At 45.2% G+C, this 16,117-nt stretch overlaps 1 protein-coding gene across 14 annotated transcripts in view; it reads left to right on the forward strand.

The window, feature by feature from the left end:
- The window catches only part of PML (PML nuclear body scaffold), a 54,116-nt gene that overhangs the window by 16,550 nt on the left and 21,449 nt on the right, over positions 1–16,117 (forward strand). For all 14 annotated transcript variants that reach the window (XM_008015933.3, XM_008015934.3, XM_008015938.3 and 11 more), the window contains exons 3-4: positions 13,645–14,225; positions 15,659–15,729. In XM_008015933.3, coding sequence (XP_008014124.1) covers positions 13,645–14,225; positions 15,659–15,729 — 652 coding nt within the window. The remainder of the gene's footprint in view (positions 1–13,644; positions 14,226–15,658; positions 15,730–16,117) is intronic.

Raw genomic sequence — 16,117 nt, forward strand, 5'->3', positions numbered from 1 at the left:
ATATTCAGATTGTGTCACCAGGAGGTACTTTCTCTGTATGTCTTGTGACCTGGCTTTCTTCCAAGACTGGTCCATTCACAGAAGGGTTAACTCCTCATGGGTGCCAGATGTTTGCGACAGCTCCAGAGGTTACGCCCTCAGCCCCAGATTCAAGGGGAAGAGAGTGTGACTCTCTCCCAGCATTCCAAGCTAAATCTCAGTGTGTCTTTGATTGGGTCAGGTTCCTCTCCCTGCAAGGGTGGCTAAGGCTAGGGGGGTTCTCAGATTAGCTTAAGCCTGAGTCATATGCTCCCCCAAAGCTCATGGACTGAGAACAGGAATGTGTGGCTACCTAAAGGCAAAGTCCAGTTTCATATTGGTACAAGAAGAAAGAAGAATGTGCCTTCAATGCATCTTAGAAAAAATGTCCAGTAGCCACTGTAAATGAAAGCAAAGAAGATAAAAAACATTCCAGGTGTATGGAAGGCAGTGGAACAGAAACTGAAGTGCAGGGGACAGGTTTGAAGCCAGCCTCAAGTGAAACACCCTCACCTCTTGGTACCTGGGTAAACTCTCTTCAATAGAAAGCCATCCTTTTCTAACCAGGTTAGGAAATGGGCTGTTTGGGCTGCATTCGGCCTTTCCTGTTAACAAAGTAGAGCACTATCCTGCCCTTTGAGATGTTTTTCCTGTGCTATTCTCATAATTCCCACACCCTCCTATAAGATTATTAGGAAGAGAGAGCTGTTCCCTTTGTACAAACAAGGTGAGAGGCCAGAGAGTTAACAGGAGCTTCCCAAAAGGAAGAGCTTGCGGGAGCCAGGGCCAGAACAGGATGCAGGATTTCCTGATTGCAGAATGGGTGCCCCTTTCCTACTCCTGCTGGATTCTACATTCAGGCAGCCCAAAGCTAACGACTGCACTGAGTTGCAAAAAGAATTCTAACAGTTGTTTCTTAAGAATTTAGAGTGTATCTTAAGCAAGCATGCAATTTAAGCAATGTTGAACTTAATTTTCCCTGACTTTTACAGAAGATAAAGAAACTAAAGTAAAATTAGACTTGCTGAACTTCAAAGAAATAATTCTTCATCTTAAAATATTTTCCTAAAAGATCCCTCTAAGATTAAGGAAAAAAACCGCAAGACATTAAGAGGTTGCAGTCATACTGTTTTTTTGTTTTGTTTTGTTTTTTGAAACAGAGTCTCACTCTGTCGCCCAGGCTGGAGTGCAGTGGCATGATTTCGGCTCAGGGCAACGTCCGTCTCCCAGGTTCAAGCGATTCTCCTGCCTCAGCCTCTCGAGTAGCTGGAATTACAGGCGTGCACCAATAAGCCCAGCTAACTGTTTTGGGGTTTTTGGGTTTTTGTTTTGTTTTTTTTTTTGAGACAGAGTCTCACTCCATTGCCCAGGCTGGAGTGCAGTGGCGCGATGTTGGCTTGCTGCAACCTCTGCCTCCTGGGTTCAAGCAATTCTCCTGCCTCAGCCTCCCAAGTAGCTGGGATTACAGGCTCCTGCCACCACTCCTGGCTAATTTTGTAGTTTTAGTAAAGATGGGGTTTCTCCATCTTGGCCACGCTGGTCTTGAACTCCTGACCTCGTGATCCACCCACCTCTGCATCCCAAAGTGCTGAGATTACAGGCATGAACCACTGTGCCCGGCCATTTTTTTGTATTTTTAGTAGAGACGGGGTTTCGCCATGTTGGCCAGACTGGTCTCGAACTCCTGATTTCAGGTGATCCACCCACCTCAGCCTCCCAAAGTTCTGGGATTACAGGCAGGAACTACCATGCTCAGCCTCATATCGTTTGTTTTTAATGAAACGCTTCTATTTTACATGGTAGTAACTGAGTCTCTGCAATGAAAAATCAAGATGGTTGGCTTCCATCCTTCTAGTTTTGGTTCCATGTCAATAGGACTATAAGGTTCACCACTGGTCTTTTTACTTTAACATCACTTTTCCCAAGTTGTGTATTTTCATTGAGCTCTTAATTGGATAGATGTTATCAATCAGCAATTTTTTTTTTTCCCCAAGAAGAACTTCTTTGTTCTGAATTCCTTGAGTCTCTTGGTGTTGAGAATGTCTCTGGGTTACTCTGATACTTGATTAATACCTTGGCTGGGTATAATATTCTTGGTCACAATCACTTTCAAAATTTTGTAGACGCTCTTGCATTGTCTTCCAGCATCAACTGTTCATTAGGACAGCTCTGGGGCCAAACTGACTTTCTTTTTCTTTCTTTTTTTTTTTTTTTGAGGTGGAGTCTCGCCCTGTCGCCCAGGCTGGAGTGCAGTGGCCGGATCTCAGCTCACTCTAAGCTCCGCCTCCCGGGTTTACGCCATTCTCCTGCCTCAGCCTCCCGAGTAGCTGGGACTACAGGCGCCCGCCACCACGCCCGGCTAGTGTTTTGTATTTTTTAGTAGAGACGGGGTTTCACCGTGTTAGCCAGGATGGTCTCTATCTCCTGACCTCGTGATCCGCCCGTCTCGGCCTCCCAAAGTGCTGAGATTACAGGCTTGAGCCACCGCGCCTGGCCGCTTTTTCTGTCTTGATGCCTAAAGATATTTTTTATTCTTGAAATTTATTAATTTAACCAAGCTGTCTTGGTGTTGAACATTTTGTATCAAATTATTCTGGAACTTAGCATGCTCCTTCAGTCTAAAAATGCTCTTTATTTCAATTGCTTAAATTGCTTCTCCTCCATCTTCCTTTTCTTCCTTCTCATTTTCTTTTTCTTGCTCTATTACCAATAGTATTGCAATTTGTAATTTATTAACTTTAGGTTTGTTCACTTTAGTAATATAACAGTACTACTACCATTTAGGGTGGGGGAACTTACTTACTTAATGACTGTTGAATGAGTAACCAAGATTAGAACCACCATATACATTCACTTTATACATATTTTTATAAAAGTGCTTGAGAATATCAGAATTATTTATGTCACATAAGGAGTTACTGCTTGTTTTCTGTGTCACCAGATTATATTAATATTTAATGATTAACTCTGCTCTTTGAATTTTGTAACAAATTCCTGCTGTGGTATATTTTGCAATTTGGTTATGTTCTGCCAAAGCTGTAAGAGTTGGTGAGGTGTGTCAAAATTGGCACGACTGAATAGAAGAGCTGTCCATTCTCACGATATGTTACTTAACTCATATATTGCTATGTTATTTTTATCTTACTCATCAAATTATCTTTTTTCTTATACATGGCTTTAATTAATTGATTATTTTAGGTATTTCCATCTCTTGACATTTCATGTACTGAAAATAGATCAGATTTAAATAAAATAGCTTGATAATCAGTATTTATGTGACAAACTTTGTTTTATTTCTTGCAACATTTACCAGCATGTAAATCCAAATTGAATATTGGTTAATGTTCACCAATATTCAATACTATATAACTGTAGTGTATTGTTATGAAAGTCAGTGAATTTCCCCCAATGATGTACTTTGTTCCAAAATTTGAATCTCCTTTAATAACATATAACACATATGATGCTTAAAAAATTTCTCACCGCTGACACTATTTGGATTGTACTTATGACAGGCATACTGGCCATTACCTCAGCATATGAGGATAACCATATTTTAGAAATACCATGCTGGTGGCACTGGGGAGAGCTGATTGGAGCTGGAGAGACCAGAGGCAGGGAGGCCTCTTAGGACATCATGCTCAAGGAGATAAGCAATAATCGAGGCAGGAACAGAGGCAGTAGCAGTGGGAACTGCTGGGACAGGTTTAGGAGTCAGCATTCTGCCTTAATCATCTTTTTACCCTTGCCCCATGCCTAGACCTAGATGGTACTCAGTAAGTTTTTTGGGTTTTTTTTGAGATGGAGTCTCATTCTGTCTCCCAGGCAGGAGTGCAGTGGCATAATCTCAGTTCACTGCAACCGCCGCCTCCCGGGTTCAAGTGATTCTCTTACCTCAGCCTCCCGAGTAGCCGGGATTACAGGTGCCCGCCACCACACTCAGCTAATTTTTGTGTTTTTAGTAGAGATGGGGTTTCACCATGTTGGCCAGGCTGGTCTCAGACTCCTGACCTCAGGTGATCCGCCCGCCTCGGCCTCCCAAAGTGTTGGGATTACAGGCGTGAGCCATCGTGCTCAGTCGTAAGTTTTTAAGTCAATGAAGATAGGATCAAGAAGACTTAATAAAAAATTATTGGGCCAGGTGCGGTGGCTCACGCCTGTAATCCCAGCACTTTGGGAGTCCGAGGTGGGCGGATCACAAGGTCAGGAGTTCGAGATCAGCCTGACGGTGAAACCCCGTCTCTACTAAAAATACAAAAATTAGCCGGGCATGGTGGCGGACGCCTATAGTCCCAGCTACTTTGGAGGCTGAGGCAGGAGACTTGCTTGAACCTGGAAGGCAGAGGTTGCAGTGAGCCAAGATCATGCCACTGCACTCTAGCCTGGGTGGCAGAGTGAGACTCTGTCTCAAAAGAAAGAAAAAAAAAATCATTGAAGCCATAGAGGACAGGGAGGCATCCAGGAGTGGCTGTTGAATGGTCATGCCATTCCCCACCATAAAGATGGCAGGAGAAACAGGGAACCCATGTGGCAGTGTACCCGCCGCCTATTGAATGAGTGACATGATCCCGGGGAACATTGCCCACCATGGATACACCAGCCATATGCCTTGGGAGCAGGTACCTGTGTAGAAAAGAGTGGAGAAGAAAAAGCACAAACATTCCTTTCCCCATTCCTGGGTGTGGCACCAGCATAAGACAGAAGTGTGAAACAGTGCTTCCTTTCACTGCTTTCCTTGCTGCTTTTCTTTTCTGGTGTCTTCTTCTCTAAGACCTCAGGCTTTCCCCTCTCCAACACCACCTTCTCAACCAATAAATCACTGGAGGGGAGGTCAATAGGAATAAAGCATTCACTCTCTTCAAATATCCCAGGCTCTGGAATTACCCATCTCCTCTCTTGGTTTCAGAAATCTTGTTTTTTCAGCGGTGAGATAGCAGGAAATTGATCTGGTGAAATGTGTTCATACTACTGTATAAATAATTGATGGATTCTTTTAACTGTAGTTACTTGAATTTCCAAAAGAGCTGCTCTTTTACCACTCTACCAAAGTGAAAGTGGCAAGTTGCTGCATGGAAGTGGGACAGGTAGAGGAGAGTTTTTGGTCACCATTCAGGTAAGCCAGGTGGTACCAGCTCTCCTTCACTGGTCCTATTTCATAACATTTTTGCTTCTTGCATTTTAGAGCTACCAGTTCCCTAGAACAGCAGAAATAGCATGCTCCCCTGGCCCAACCAACAGGTGCGGCTATAGTGGCCTATCTGTACTGGGGAGGGGACACCCCAGATCTGATACTGACAAGTTCACCTAACAGCAGGGATGTCCCTTGCCATGTGTAATACCCCCTCTTCTTTCATGGCTCTAGAATGTCCAGTGACTACATAGCACTGTGCTGAGCCCTTCACATACACCAGCCTATCTTTGTGCTTGTCACAGTCTATGAGGGAAGCATTATTACTCCCATTCTACAGGTGGGGAAATTAAGACTTAGAGAGAAAAGGTAATTTGCTCAAGGCCTTTTAGCTAGAAATTGCAGGAGCTAACACATACCACTCTTGGCATGGCAGTTTAGACATGGACAGCTTTAGGATGGGGAGACTGAAAACTCAGGAAACATGTTGAGGCTTCTATTAAAATACACTACTCAGCCAGGCACGGTGGCTCATGCCTGTCATCCTAACACTCTGGGAGGCGGATTACGAGGTCAAGAGATTGGGACCATCCTGGCCCACCTGGTGAAACCCTGTCTCTACTAAAAATACAAAAATTAGCTGAGTGTGGTGGTGCACACCTGTAGTCCCAGCTACTTGGGAGGCTGAGGCAGGAGAATCGCTTGAACCCAGGAGGCAGAGGTTGCAATGAACCGAGATCTCGCTACTGCACCCCAGCCTGGTAACAGAGCGAGATTCTGTCTCAAAAAATAAATAAATAAAAATAAATTAAAAAATAAATAAGTAAAATGAAATAAAATACACTACTCAGGAGGCTGAGGTGAGAGGATTGTATGAGCCCAGGAATTCAAGTCCAGCCTGGGCAACATAGCAAGACCCTGTCTCTGAAAAAGAAATTAACACTGTGGAGTCATTGCACTGAAGAGTCATAAAGGGGTAAATGAAACAATACATCCCAGAGAAGAGAAAGAGCTTTGTTGTAATACCTAGATGGGAGGTTCTTTGAGTGTTCCCCATTGCTTCCTATTTAAAGTCCAAACTCCTTTACTTAGAATTGATTATAGAAACTTTTGGAAAATCTAAATAGGTGAAAAGGAGGGATGAGAGAAAGAGGAAACTACTATCACTCTAGACCTTTTCCTTTCCTTTTTGCTATCTCTGTAATCATCTAAAACAAAATGAACAACACTTACTGTTGTATAACTTGCTTTTCTTATAGTCATGAATATCTTTCAAAAATATATAGTTTTGATTTTTTCTTTTTTTTTTTTTTTTTGAGATGGAGTCTTGCTCTGTCGCCTAGGCTGGAGTGCAGTGGTGCCATCTCGGCTCACTGCAAGCTCCGCCTCCCGGGTTCACACCATTCTTCTGCCTCAGCCTCCTGAGTAGCTGGGACTACAGGCACCTGCCACCACGTCCGGCTAATTTTTTTGTATTTTTAGTAGAGACGGGATTTCACCATGTTAGCCAGGATGGTCTCGATCTCCTAACCTTGTGATCCACCCACCTCGGCCTCCCAAAGTGCTGGGATTACAGGTGTAAGCCACCGCGCCCGGCCTAGTTTTGAATTTTTAAGGCAGTGGCATCTACTGATTGTGTGGTTTCTTTCATTTTTTCAGTAATTATAGTGTCTTTACTATGGTGAGAGTAAATAGTCCACTATGTTTTCTCCTTCGAGATGTAATTTTACACATTTAACTTTGTGATTCATTGGAAACGTATCTGGACGCGAAACAAGAAGCAAAGCTCTAATTTCATTCCAGCCCCCTACCCTCCTCCCTAGCCAATTTCTCTGATTCCAATTGTTGAAAACCCCTTTAATGTCCATCAGTTTGGGCTGCTGGCTGGGCATGGTGGCTCATGTCTGTGATCCCAGCACTTTGGGAGGCAGGGGCTGGCAGATCACCTGAGGTCAGGAGTTCTAGACCAGCCTGGCTAGCATGGTGAAACCCTGTCTCTACTAAAAAATACAAAAAAATTAGCCAGGTGTGGTGGTGCACACCTATAGTCCCGGCTGCTTAGGAGACTGAGACAGGAGAATCGCTTGAACCTGGTAGGTGGAAGTTACAATGAGCTGAGATCGCGCCACTGCACTCCAGCCTGGGCGACACAGTGAGACTGTGTCTCAAAAAACAAGAGAAAAAGATGGGTTGCTTTCTTCATTATATAAAATATTACATTTCTATATGCCAGGGACTACATCAGGCCTATCAGGTCTGTTCTACTGATCCTTCTCTTGACTCTTGAACTAGTACCATATTCTCTTAATAATGGCATTTCTGTAATGTGTTATCCGTTCCTTACACTGATTCCTCAAACATTTCTTAGCAGCTGGTCATAGTGGCTTAGACCTGAAATCCCAGCACTTTGGGGGCCAAAGTGGAAGAATCACTTGAGCCTAGCAGTTTGAGACCAGCCTGGGCAAAATGTTGAGACTCTGTCTCTATAAAATTAATTTTTTTTTTTCTTAGCTATTTTATCTGTTTGTTCCTTCATATGAAATTTAGAAACCTAGCCAGGCATGGTGGCTTACGCCTGTAATCCTGGCACTTTGGGAGGCCGAGGTAGGCGGATCACCTGAGATCAGGAGTTCGAGACCAGCCTGGCCAACATGGTGAAACCCCATCTCTACTAAAAATACAAAAAAAACACAAAAAACAACAACAAAAAAACAACCATTAGTGAGGCATGGTGGCTCACACCTGTAGTCCCAGCTACTTGAGAGGCTGAGGCACAAGAATCACTTGAACTCGGGAAGCAGAGGTTGCAGTGAGCCAAGATTGTGCCACTGCACTCCAGCCTGGGCAACAGAGTGAGACTCAGTCTCAGAAAGAAAAAAAAAAAAGGCCGGGTGTGGTGGCTCACGCTTGTAATCCCAGCACTTTGGGAGGCCAAGGCAGGTGGATCACCTGAGGTCGGGAGTTCAAGACCAGCCTGACCAACATGGAGAAACCCCATCTCTACTAAAAATACAAAATTAGCCGGGCGTGGTGGCACATGCCTGTAATCCCAGCTACTCGGGAGGCTGAGGCAGGAGAGTCGCTTGAACCCGGGAGGCGGAGGTTGCGGTGAGCTGAGATCGCGCCATTGCACTCTAGCCTGGGCAAAAAGAGTGAAACTCTGTCTAAAAAAAAAAAAAAGAGAGGCCGGGCGCGGTGGCTCAAGCCTGTAATCCCAGCACTTTGGGAGGCCAAGACGGGCGGATCACGAGGTCAGGAGATCGAGACCATCCTGGCGAACATGGTGAAACCCCGTCTCTACTAAAAAAATACAAAAAACTAGCCGGGCGACGTGGCGGGCGCCTGTAGTCCCAGCTACTCGGGAGGCTGAGGCAGGAGAATGGCGTGAACCCGGGAGGCAGAGCTTGCAGTGAGCTGAGATCCGGCCACTGCACTCCAGCCTGGGCAGCAGAGCGAGACTCTGTCTCAAAAAAAAAAAAAAAAAAGAAAAAAAAAAAAAAAAAAAAAGAGAGAGAAATTTAGAATACTTTGGTTAAGTTTCAAAAATAATTTAAATTGCCTTAAACCTGTTTATTAAATGACGAGTTGATGGGTGCAGCACACCAACATGGCACAAGTATACATATGTAGCAAACCTGCACGTTGTGCACATGTACCCTACAACTTGAAGTTTAATAATAATAAATAAATTAAAAAAAAAAAAAAACCTGTTTATTAAGGAGAATTAAGAATTTTATAATATTTAGTCTCTCTTTTTGGGACCTTGATACAGTCTTCTGTTTTTTAGACTTTATCTCTTAGTAGGTTTTTGTAATTTTCTAGGTATTTTGTACCTTTTTAAAATTAAAAACAAGTTTTTTAGAGATGGGGTTCTTGCTATGTTGCCCAGGCTGGCCTTGAACTCCTGGGTATAAGAATCCTCTCACCTCAGCCTCCCTAGTAGCTGGGACTATAGGCACACAACCATGACTTTGTAGAATTTTTTAAATAGCTGCTGTGAATGGGAAGATGGAATTTTCCCCATATTTCTTTTCGTTTGCTTTGCTAAGATAGAATTATGCTATTTTTCTTTCTTATTATGTAATCTAGCCATTTTGGTGAGCAATTTCTTATTAAGTTAGTGGTGTTTTTCCTCATTATTTTGAGTATTCCCGAAGCAAATAAATAATTGTTTTGCTTTTCTGGACATACAGTTAAGTCTGGGTTCTTGTCATGGAGCCCTTCTGGGCAGTTGCCCACTTCACCTCTGCCTCCTCCAAAGTGCCAAGCACACAGTAGGTACTCAGTGAGTGTCCTTTGAATGAAGGTAAAGGAACCGCCTGGCTAAGGTCATTCCTGGCCCTGGGTGGCAGCCCTTTGATTCAGGGTCTGCACCTCAGTCTTACCAGAGGGCTGGGGGCTTTTAGACCCAAATATCTGATTCAGGCTGGCCACCTCACAGACACTTGCTACCCATTTCCATGTGGAGTGGGAGCAGGGGCCAGTCTCCCTAAGGAGACCGCATTCAGGACAAAAGAAGCTTAGAAAAAGGACACAGCGGAGGCGATGGCCATCCAGAAGGTCTTGCTCTCCATCCAGCCAGGCTGCCTGAGGCGTGCCCTTCCAGGCTTGGAGCCCTGTCTCCAAGGAAAAGGATCCAACATCAGACACAGCCCCTCTCCCCAAGGGTCCAAGATCCAAAGTGGGAAAACGACAACTGTTTCTTATTCTCCTCCCTTTATTCCTATACCCTATAGAATTGCCCATATTTATTAGTATTCTGTTTTTTAATTTCAAAAAAGGAATACATTCATACATTCACAAGGCTCAAACATAATCTAAAAAGGTATACAGTGAATGTCTTACTCTACCCTCATTCCACCCATCCCGTAGCCACTTTTATTAATTTGCGTGTCCTTTTAAGATTTATTTATTCAAGTACAATCGAATATGAAGATATTCTTATTTTTCCCCATCCTTACACAAAAGGTAGTATCTGATACACACATTTCTGCACCTTGATTTCTAACTTAAAATATATATCATAATAATACAAATAGTTAGCATTTATTGAACACTCATTGTATGCCAGTCATTTTTCAAACTTTTATCCATATATTAACTCATTTAATCCTTCTAGTACTCCTATTATTAACCTCATTTCTCCATGGAGAATTTTCCTTATCATTATATAGATTCCTCAGTGGCTTACAGCTACATAGTATTCGTTGTATGGGTGGATCATAATTTATGTAACTAATTGCCTTGTAATGGACACGTGGGTGGCTTCTAATTCTTTGCTATTGTGGACTGTGCTGCAGTGAATAAATTGTATGGATATCATCTTGTTATGTGTGGAGATAGAGCTGTGGAGCAGATCCATAGAAAGAGGATTGCTGGGATAAATGCATTTGTAATTCTGATGGGTATTGCCAAATTGCCTTCTTCAGAGTTATTAGTTCTTTTCATAATTGCTTAGTATTTCTAATTAAGCGTAGCATTGATGACCACTATGTATCAGTCTGGCTGGCTAGTAGGCTCTCTGTTGCTGGTTCCAGAACAAGTTGATCTCAACATGGTCCCAGATGAGACCCTTTCTTCTGGCCTCAGGTGGGCTGACTAATTCCTCTTTTTTTTTTTTTTTTTTGATGGAGTCTTGCTCTGTTGACCAGACTGGAGTACAGTGGTGCTATCTTGGTTCACTGTAACCTCCGCCTCTTGGGTTCAAGCAGTTTTCCCACCTCAGCCTCCTGAGTAGCTGGGATTACAGGCACAGGTCACCAAGACTTATTCTTATCACTGCCGGTGAGGGTAAATTATAGCAATATTTCTGGGGAAGTAACAGTATTTTCCCTGGTAATATTTGAAGAAGCAGCCTTGTAATGGTTAAGAACATGGACTCTGAGCTGGACTGCCTGGGTTTTTATATTTTCTTTTTTTTTCTTTTGAGACGGAGTCTCACTCTGTCCCCCAGACTGGAGTGCAGTGGCCGGATCTCAGCTCACTGCAAGCTCCGCCTCCCGGGTTTACGTCATTCTCCTGCCTCAGCCTCCCGAGTAGCTGGGACTACAGGCGCCCGCCACCTCACCCGGCTAGTTTTTTGTATTTTTTTTTTTTTAAGTAGAGACGGGGTTTCACCGTGTTAGCCAGGATGGTCTCGATCTCCTGACCTCGTGATCCGCCCATCTCGGCCTCCCAAAGTGCTGGGATTACAGGCTTGAGCCACCGCACTCGGCCGGGTTTTTATATTTTCTTTTGCTGCTGTAACAAATTACCATAAATTTAGGGGCTTAAAACAATGTAAATGTATTCTCTCATGGTTCTGGAGGTAAGAAGTCTGAAACAGGTCTCACTGAGGTATATTAAGGTGTCAGCAGGCTTTGCTCCTTTGGGAGGCTCTCAGGCAGAATGTTTTCTTGCCTTTCCCAGCTTCTAGAGGCTGCCCATATTCCTTGGTGCATGCCCCCTTTCTGTCTTCAAAGCCAGCAACATCACAACACTCCCACCTCTGCATTCATCACATCTCCTCTCATTCTCCTGCCTCCCTGCCCTTTCCTTTGTAAGGATTCACGTGATTACATTGAACCCACCTAGATAATCTAGAATAATCTCTTTATCTCGAGGTCCTTAATTGAATAACACCTGCAAAGACCTTTTTGCCATAGTAAGGTGACATATTCACAGGTCTCAGGAATTTGCACATGGACATCTTTAGAGGCCACTATTCTGCCTACTAGAGTTTGCATCTAGACTCTACCACTTACTAATCGTGTGACCTTGAGCAAATTATTTTGCCTCTTGCACCAGTTTTCTCATCCTTAAAATGGGGATAATAATGTTATCTATTCCATTGGATTGTCAGGAGGATTGAATGAGTTGATATTTGCCAACACTTTTAATAGTGTCTGATACACAATAAATGCTATGGAAGTATCTGCTAGCTAAAATATATTAACCAGGCCAGGAGTGGTGGCTCACGCCTGTAATCCCAACACTTTGGGAGGCTGAGGCGGATGGATCACCTGAGGTCGGGAGTTCGAGACCAGCCTGACCAACATGGAGAAACCTCATCTCCACTAAAAATACAAAATTAGCCGGGGTGGTGGTGCATGCCTGTAATCCCAGCTACTCAGGAGGCTGAGGCAGGAGAATCGCTTGAACCCGGGAGACGGAGGTTGTGGTGAGCCAAGATGGCGCCATGGCACTCCAGCTTGGGCAACAAGAGCGAAACTCCATCTCAAAAAAAAAAATAAATAAAAATAACCAAATAAAAATATTAAAATACAAACACTTTGATCTAGCAAGCCTATATTTATAATCTATTTCATAGGATCAAAAGCATCCATGTTTAGGCTATATAACTTGGATATTACTAAAGTGTTGTCCATATTGGCACCAAAAGAAAAAAAGGAAAGGAAAAGGAAAGAAAGAAAATGCACAAACAGGAAATTACCTGAATGCCAGCAAAACGAGTGATTGAATCAATTGTGGCCCATCTGGGATATACCAGAGCTATTAAAGAGAATACATCTGATCTGTGCCTATGCACCTAGAGGAATGCTCTGAGTGAAAATTTGTTAAGAGGAGGAAGTTATAAAGTAATTATATAAGTTGATTTCTTTCTTTTTTCTTTTTTTTTTTTTTTGAGGCGGAGTTTCGCTCTTGTTGCCCAGGCTGGAGTGCAATGGCACCATCTCAGCTCACCACAACCTCCGTCTCCCAGGTTCAAGCAATTCTCCTGCCTCAGCCTCCCAAGTAGCTGGGATTACAGGCATGCGGCACCACACCCGCCTAATTTTGTATTTTTAATAGAGACGGGGTTTCTCCATGTTGGTCAGGCTGGTCTCGAACTCCCAACCTCAGGTGATCCGCCCGCCTCGGCCTCCCAAAGTGCTGGGATTACAGGCCTGAGCCACCGCGCCCGGTTGATTTCTTTCTTTCCTTTCTTTCTTTCTTTTTTTCTTTTTTTTTTTTTTTTAACAAACATCAACCCCCAAAATTGTAGATACCCAGGTCAATCATTTAACATGTTCTGTTTCTTCCTCCGGGAAATATGCATAACAATAATTCTCATCCAAGGGGCTCTCGCAAAGGTTAAGTGGCATGGCTGACATGTGTCAAGTCTGTACCATCCTGCAAGCAGCTGCCAGTCTGGCATTTGTGTAAAGCGGTTTCACTGGAGAGAGGTGTGGAAGGGTGCACCCCACAATGCTTACCTGGTGCTTCCTCAGTGAGGAAGGGAAATTCAGAAGTGGTGGAAAGAGATAATTGTCGTTTCGTATATCTTTGTATTGTTTCCCGGATGTTGAAATTGTTACTGTAGTAACTTTTTATACTCGTGTTATTGGTAGTTTGGATACTATCACCATAACCACAGACAATGAATTGGGAAAAGCAGAAACCTAGAAACACGCCATGATTCAAAGTCTGGTAATTTTGGAAAAGGAATTTTATAACGAACGTTTTAAGAGGAAAAAGTCAGGAGAGTCCTAACCCAGGCCAACCTTGTGTGTCCACAGCATCTACTGCCGAGGCTGTTCCAAGCCGCTGTGCTGCTCGTGCGCTCTCCTTGACAGCGGCCACAGTGAGCTCAAGTGCGACATCCGCGCAGAGATCCAGCAGCGACAGGAGGAGCTGGATGCCATGACGCAGGCGCTGCAGGAGCAGGATAGCGCCTTTGGCGCGGTGCACGCGCAGATGCACGCGGCTGTCGGCCAGCTGGGCCGCGCGCGCGCCGAGACCGAGGAGCTGATCCGCGCGCGCGTGCGCCAGATGGTAGCTCACTTGCAGGCGCAGGAGCGCGAGTTGCTGGAGGCAGTGGACGCACGGTACCAGCGCGACTACAAGGAGATGGCCAGTCGGCTGGGCCGCCTGGACGCTGTGCTGCAGCGCATCCGCACGGGCAGCGCGCTGGTGCAGAGGATGAAGTGCTACGCATCGGACCAGGAGGTGCTGGACATGCACAGTTTCCTGCGCCAGGCACTCTGCCACTTGCGCCAGGAGGAACCCCAGAGCCTGCAAGCCGCTGTGCGCACGGACGGTTTCGACGAGTTCAAGGTGCGCCTGCAGGACCTCAGCTCTTGCATCACCCAGGGGACAGGTAAGCACGCAAGCCACCATCCTGGGCGCCCTGTGCCTCTGCTGCACCCTAGGGAAGGCGAGTCAGAAGAGATCGTCTCCATTTGACAGAAAAGGAAACTGGGTTTTTATTCAGTCTTTGGGATTTGGTAAGGTCTTAGGCTCCAGGACACAGGATAAGGGGGAGATAAGGCCCTGACAAAGGGCTGCAGCCACCCAGAGGGGACACGTTTTACTCATTTACAAGACTCTGGATTGACCTAGCGATGACTCATGGGGAACGAAAAACTGCAAAGCTGAGAATCAGACCCAGTATCATTTTGGCGCCAGAGGGACCAACCACTTCAGGAGGTTCTCTTAAGCCACCAGTGTTTCGGAAGAGAGAAGTCAATTGGGACCTGGGGTTAGGGTAGAAGGGAGCTAAGAAAACCTCCGGGAGATGATTGGATGTTTACCCAAAACCGTACAGTGGCTCAGTGGAGGAGACCTCTTGTCTCTAGGATGACCTGCTGTCTGACAACCTTTGCATGCCTTGCCTAGTGTTGGGCACTTGAGAGGTAAGGAGACACAGACCAGTTTCTGATCTCAAGGAGCCAGAGCCACATCACATAGCTGGAGAATGAGACAGTGCTCAGCTCTGCAATCCAAATCCGGGAGATGTGGCAGCTGTGTATTAGCTGGAATAAGGGGACTTTCAAAGTAAGGGGTGAGGGGAGTGCGCAGGAGGGTCTCCAGGACTCTTTGACTAAATCTCCAAGCTGGAATGAGCTCTGAGCAGCTGGTATAGGACGCCCTTACTGGGAAAGGGGAGGGAGGCTACGGAATCTGAAGGCACCTGGGTATGTGCCAGTGACAGAGAGCTAGCTTACTTCTCCTGGAGCTGAACATGGATCATAAAGGATAATCTTAGAGGGCCTGGACCTGTGCCTTCTCCACTTAGGCAGTGAGTGTTACCCATATTAAGGAGGTGACCCCACAGAGTTTACACAGCTTGTCTTAGGTGTTATAACTGGGCAGCGGCAGAGAGAAGGGTTATTTTATTCTGAAGCATAAGAGATTTAGATTTAATAAAAACCAGCCTGCAGATAAGGAAGATCATGGAGCTCTCACTATATGCAGAGAGTCAGTGAGCTGGGAATGATGGCTTTATGATTGCGCACACTTAGCCTTGCTGGTGGCTCAGAGATGGAGAGAGGTGCACTTGGAGTTTGGAGCCCAAAAGCAAGCACTGTAATGCCACCTCTCTTTCCCTTCTGGCTGGGTTCCTGCCCACTGAATTCGAGAGAGCTCTCCTTCCAGCTGCCCCTCCAGGGAGTTGTCCAGTGCTGTGAGATGCCCTAGAAAATGGGTAACCAGGAAAAGCAACAGGGACTTCCTGTCTATCACTGTCCCAGGTCAGGATGTCCCTTACCAGCATTTCCTTGACCTGCCTGTGACCTTCTCTGTGTTCTACAGATGCAGATGTATCCAAGAAAGCCAGCCCAGAGGCTGCCAGCACTCCCAGGGATCCCACTGACGTTGACTTGGTGAGATGGGTTTGAGGTCTGAAGGGGAGGCGGTGGGGCCCAGCAGGTCAGGCAGGTTGTGAGTCCTGCTATCCCTGTGTGTGCAGGGAGAGTGTCTGAGTGAGGGACAGCAAGTGGCTGGACTGGAAATTTCAGTGAGAGGAAGTAAAGGAAGACATTAAGGAAGGGTTGGCTGGCTACCTGGCTGACTCTAGGCTCCTAAATGCCGAAGTTGCTCTTGATGGTCCATGAGCCAGGTTCAGTGGGGGTTAGATGTGGGGTAGACGGACGGCCACAGATCAGGGCTGCTGCAGAGGGAATTCCAGCATTAGATGGCATATGGGTGCCTTCCAGCCATGAGAAACTATGGTTGTCAGATGTATGGTTAGATATAGGGTCAGCAGCCCTA

The sequence above is a fragment of the Chlorocebus sabaeus genome, chromosome 26 (assembly GCF_047675955.1).
Source record: "Chlorocebus sabaeus isolate Y175 chromosome 26, mChlSab1.0.hap1, whole genome shotgun sequence".
Taxonomy (NCBI): domain Eukaryota; kingdom Metazoa; phylum Chordata; class Mammalia; order Primates; family Cercopithecidae; genus Chlorocebus; species Chlorocebus sabaeus.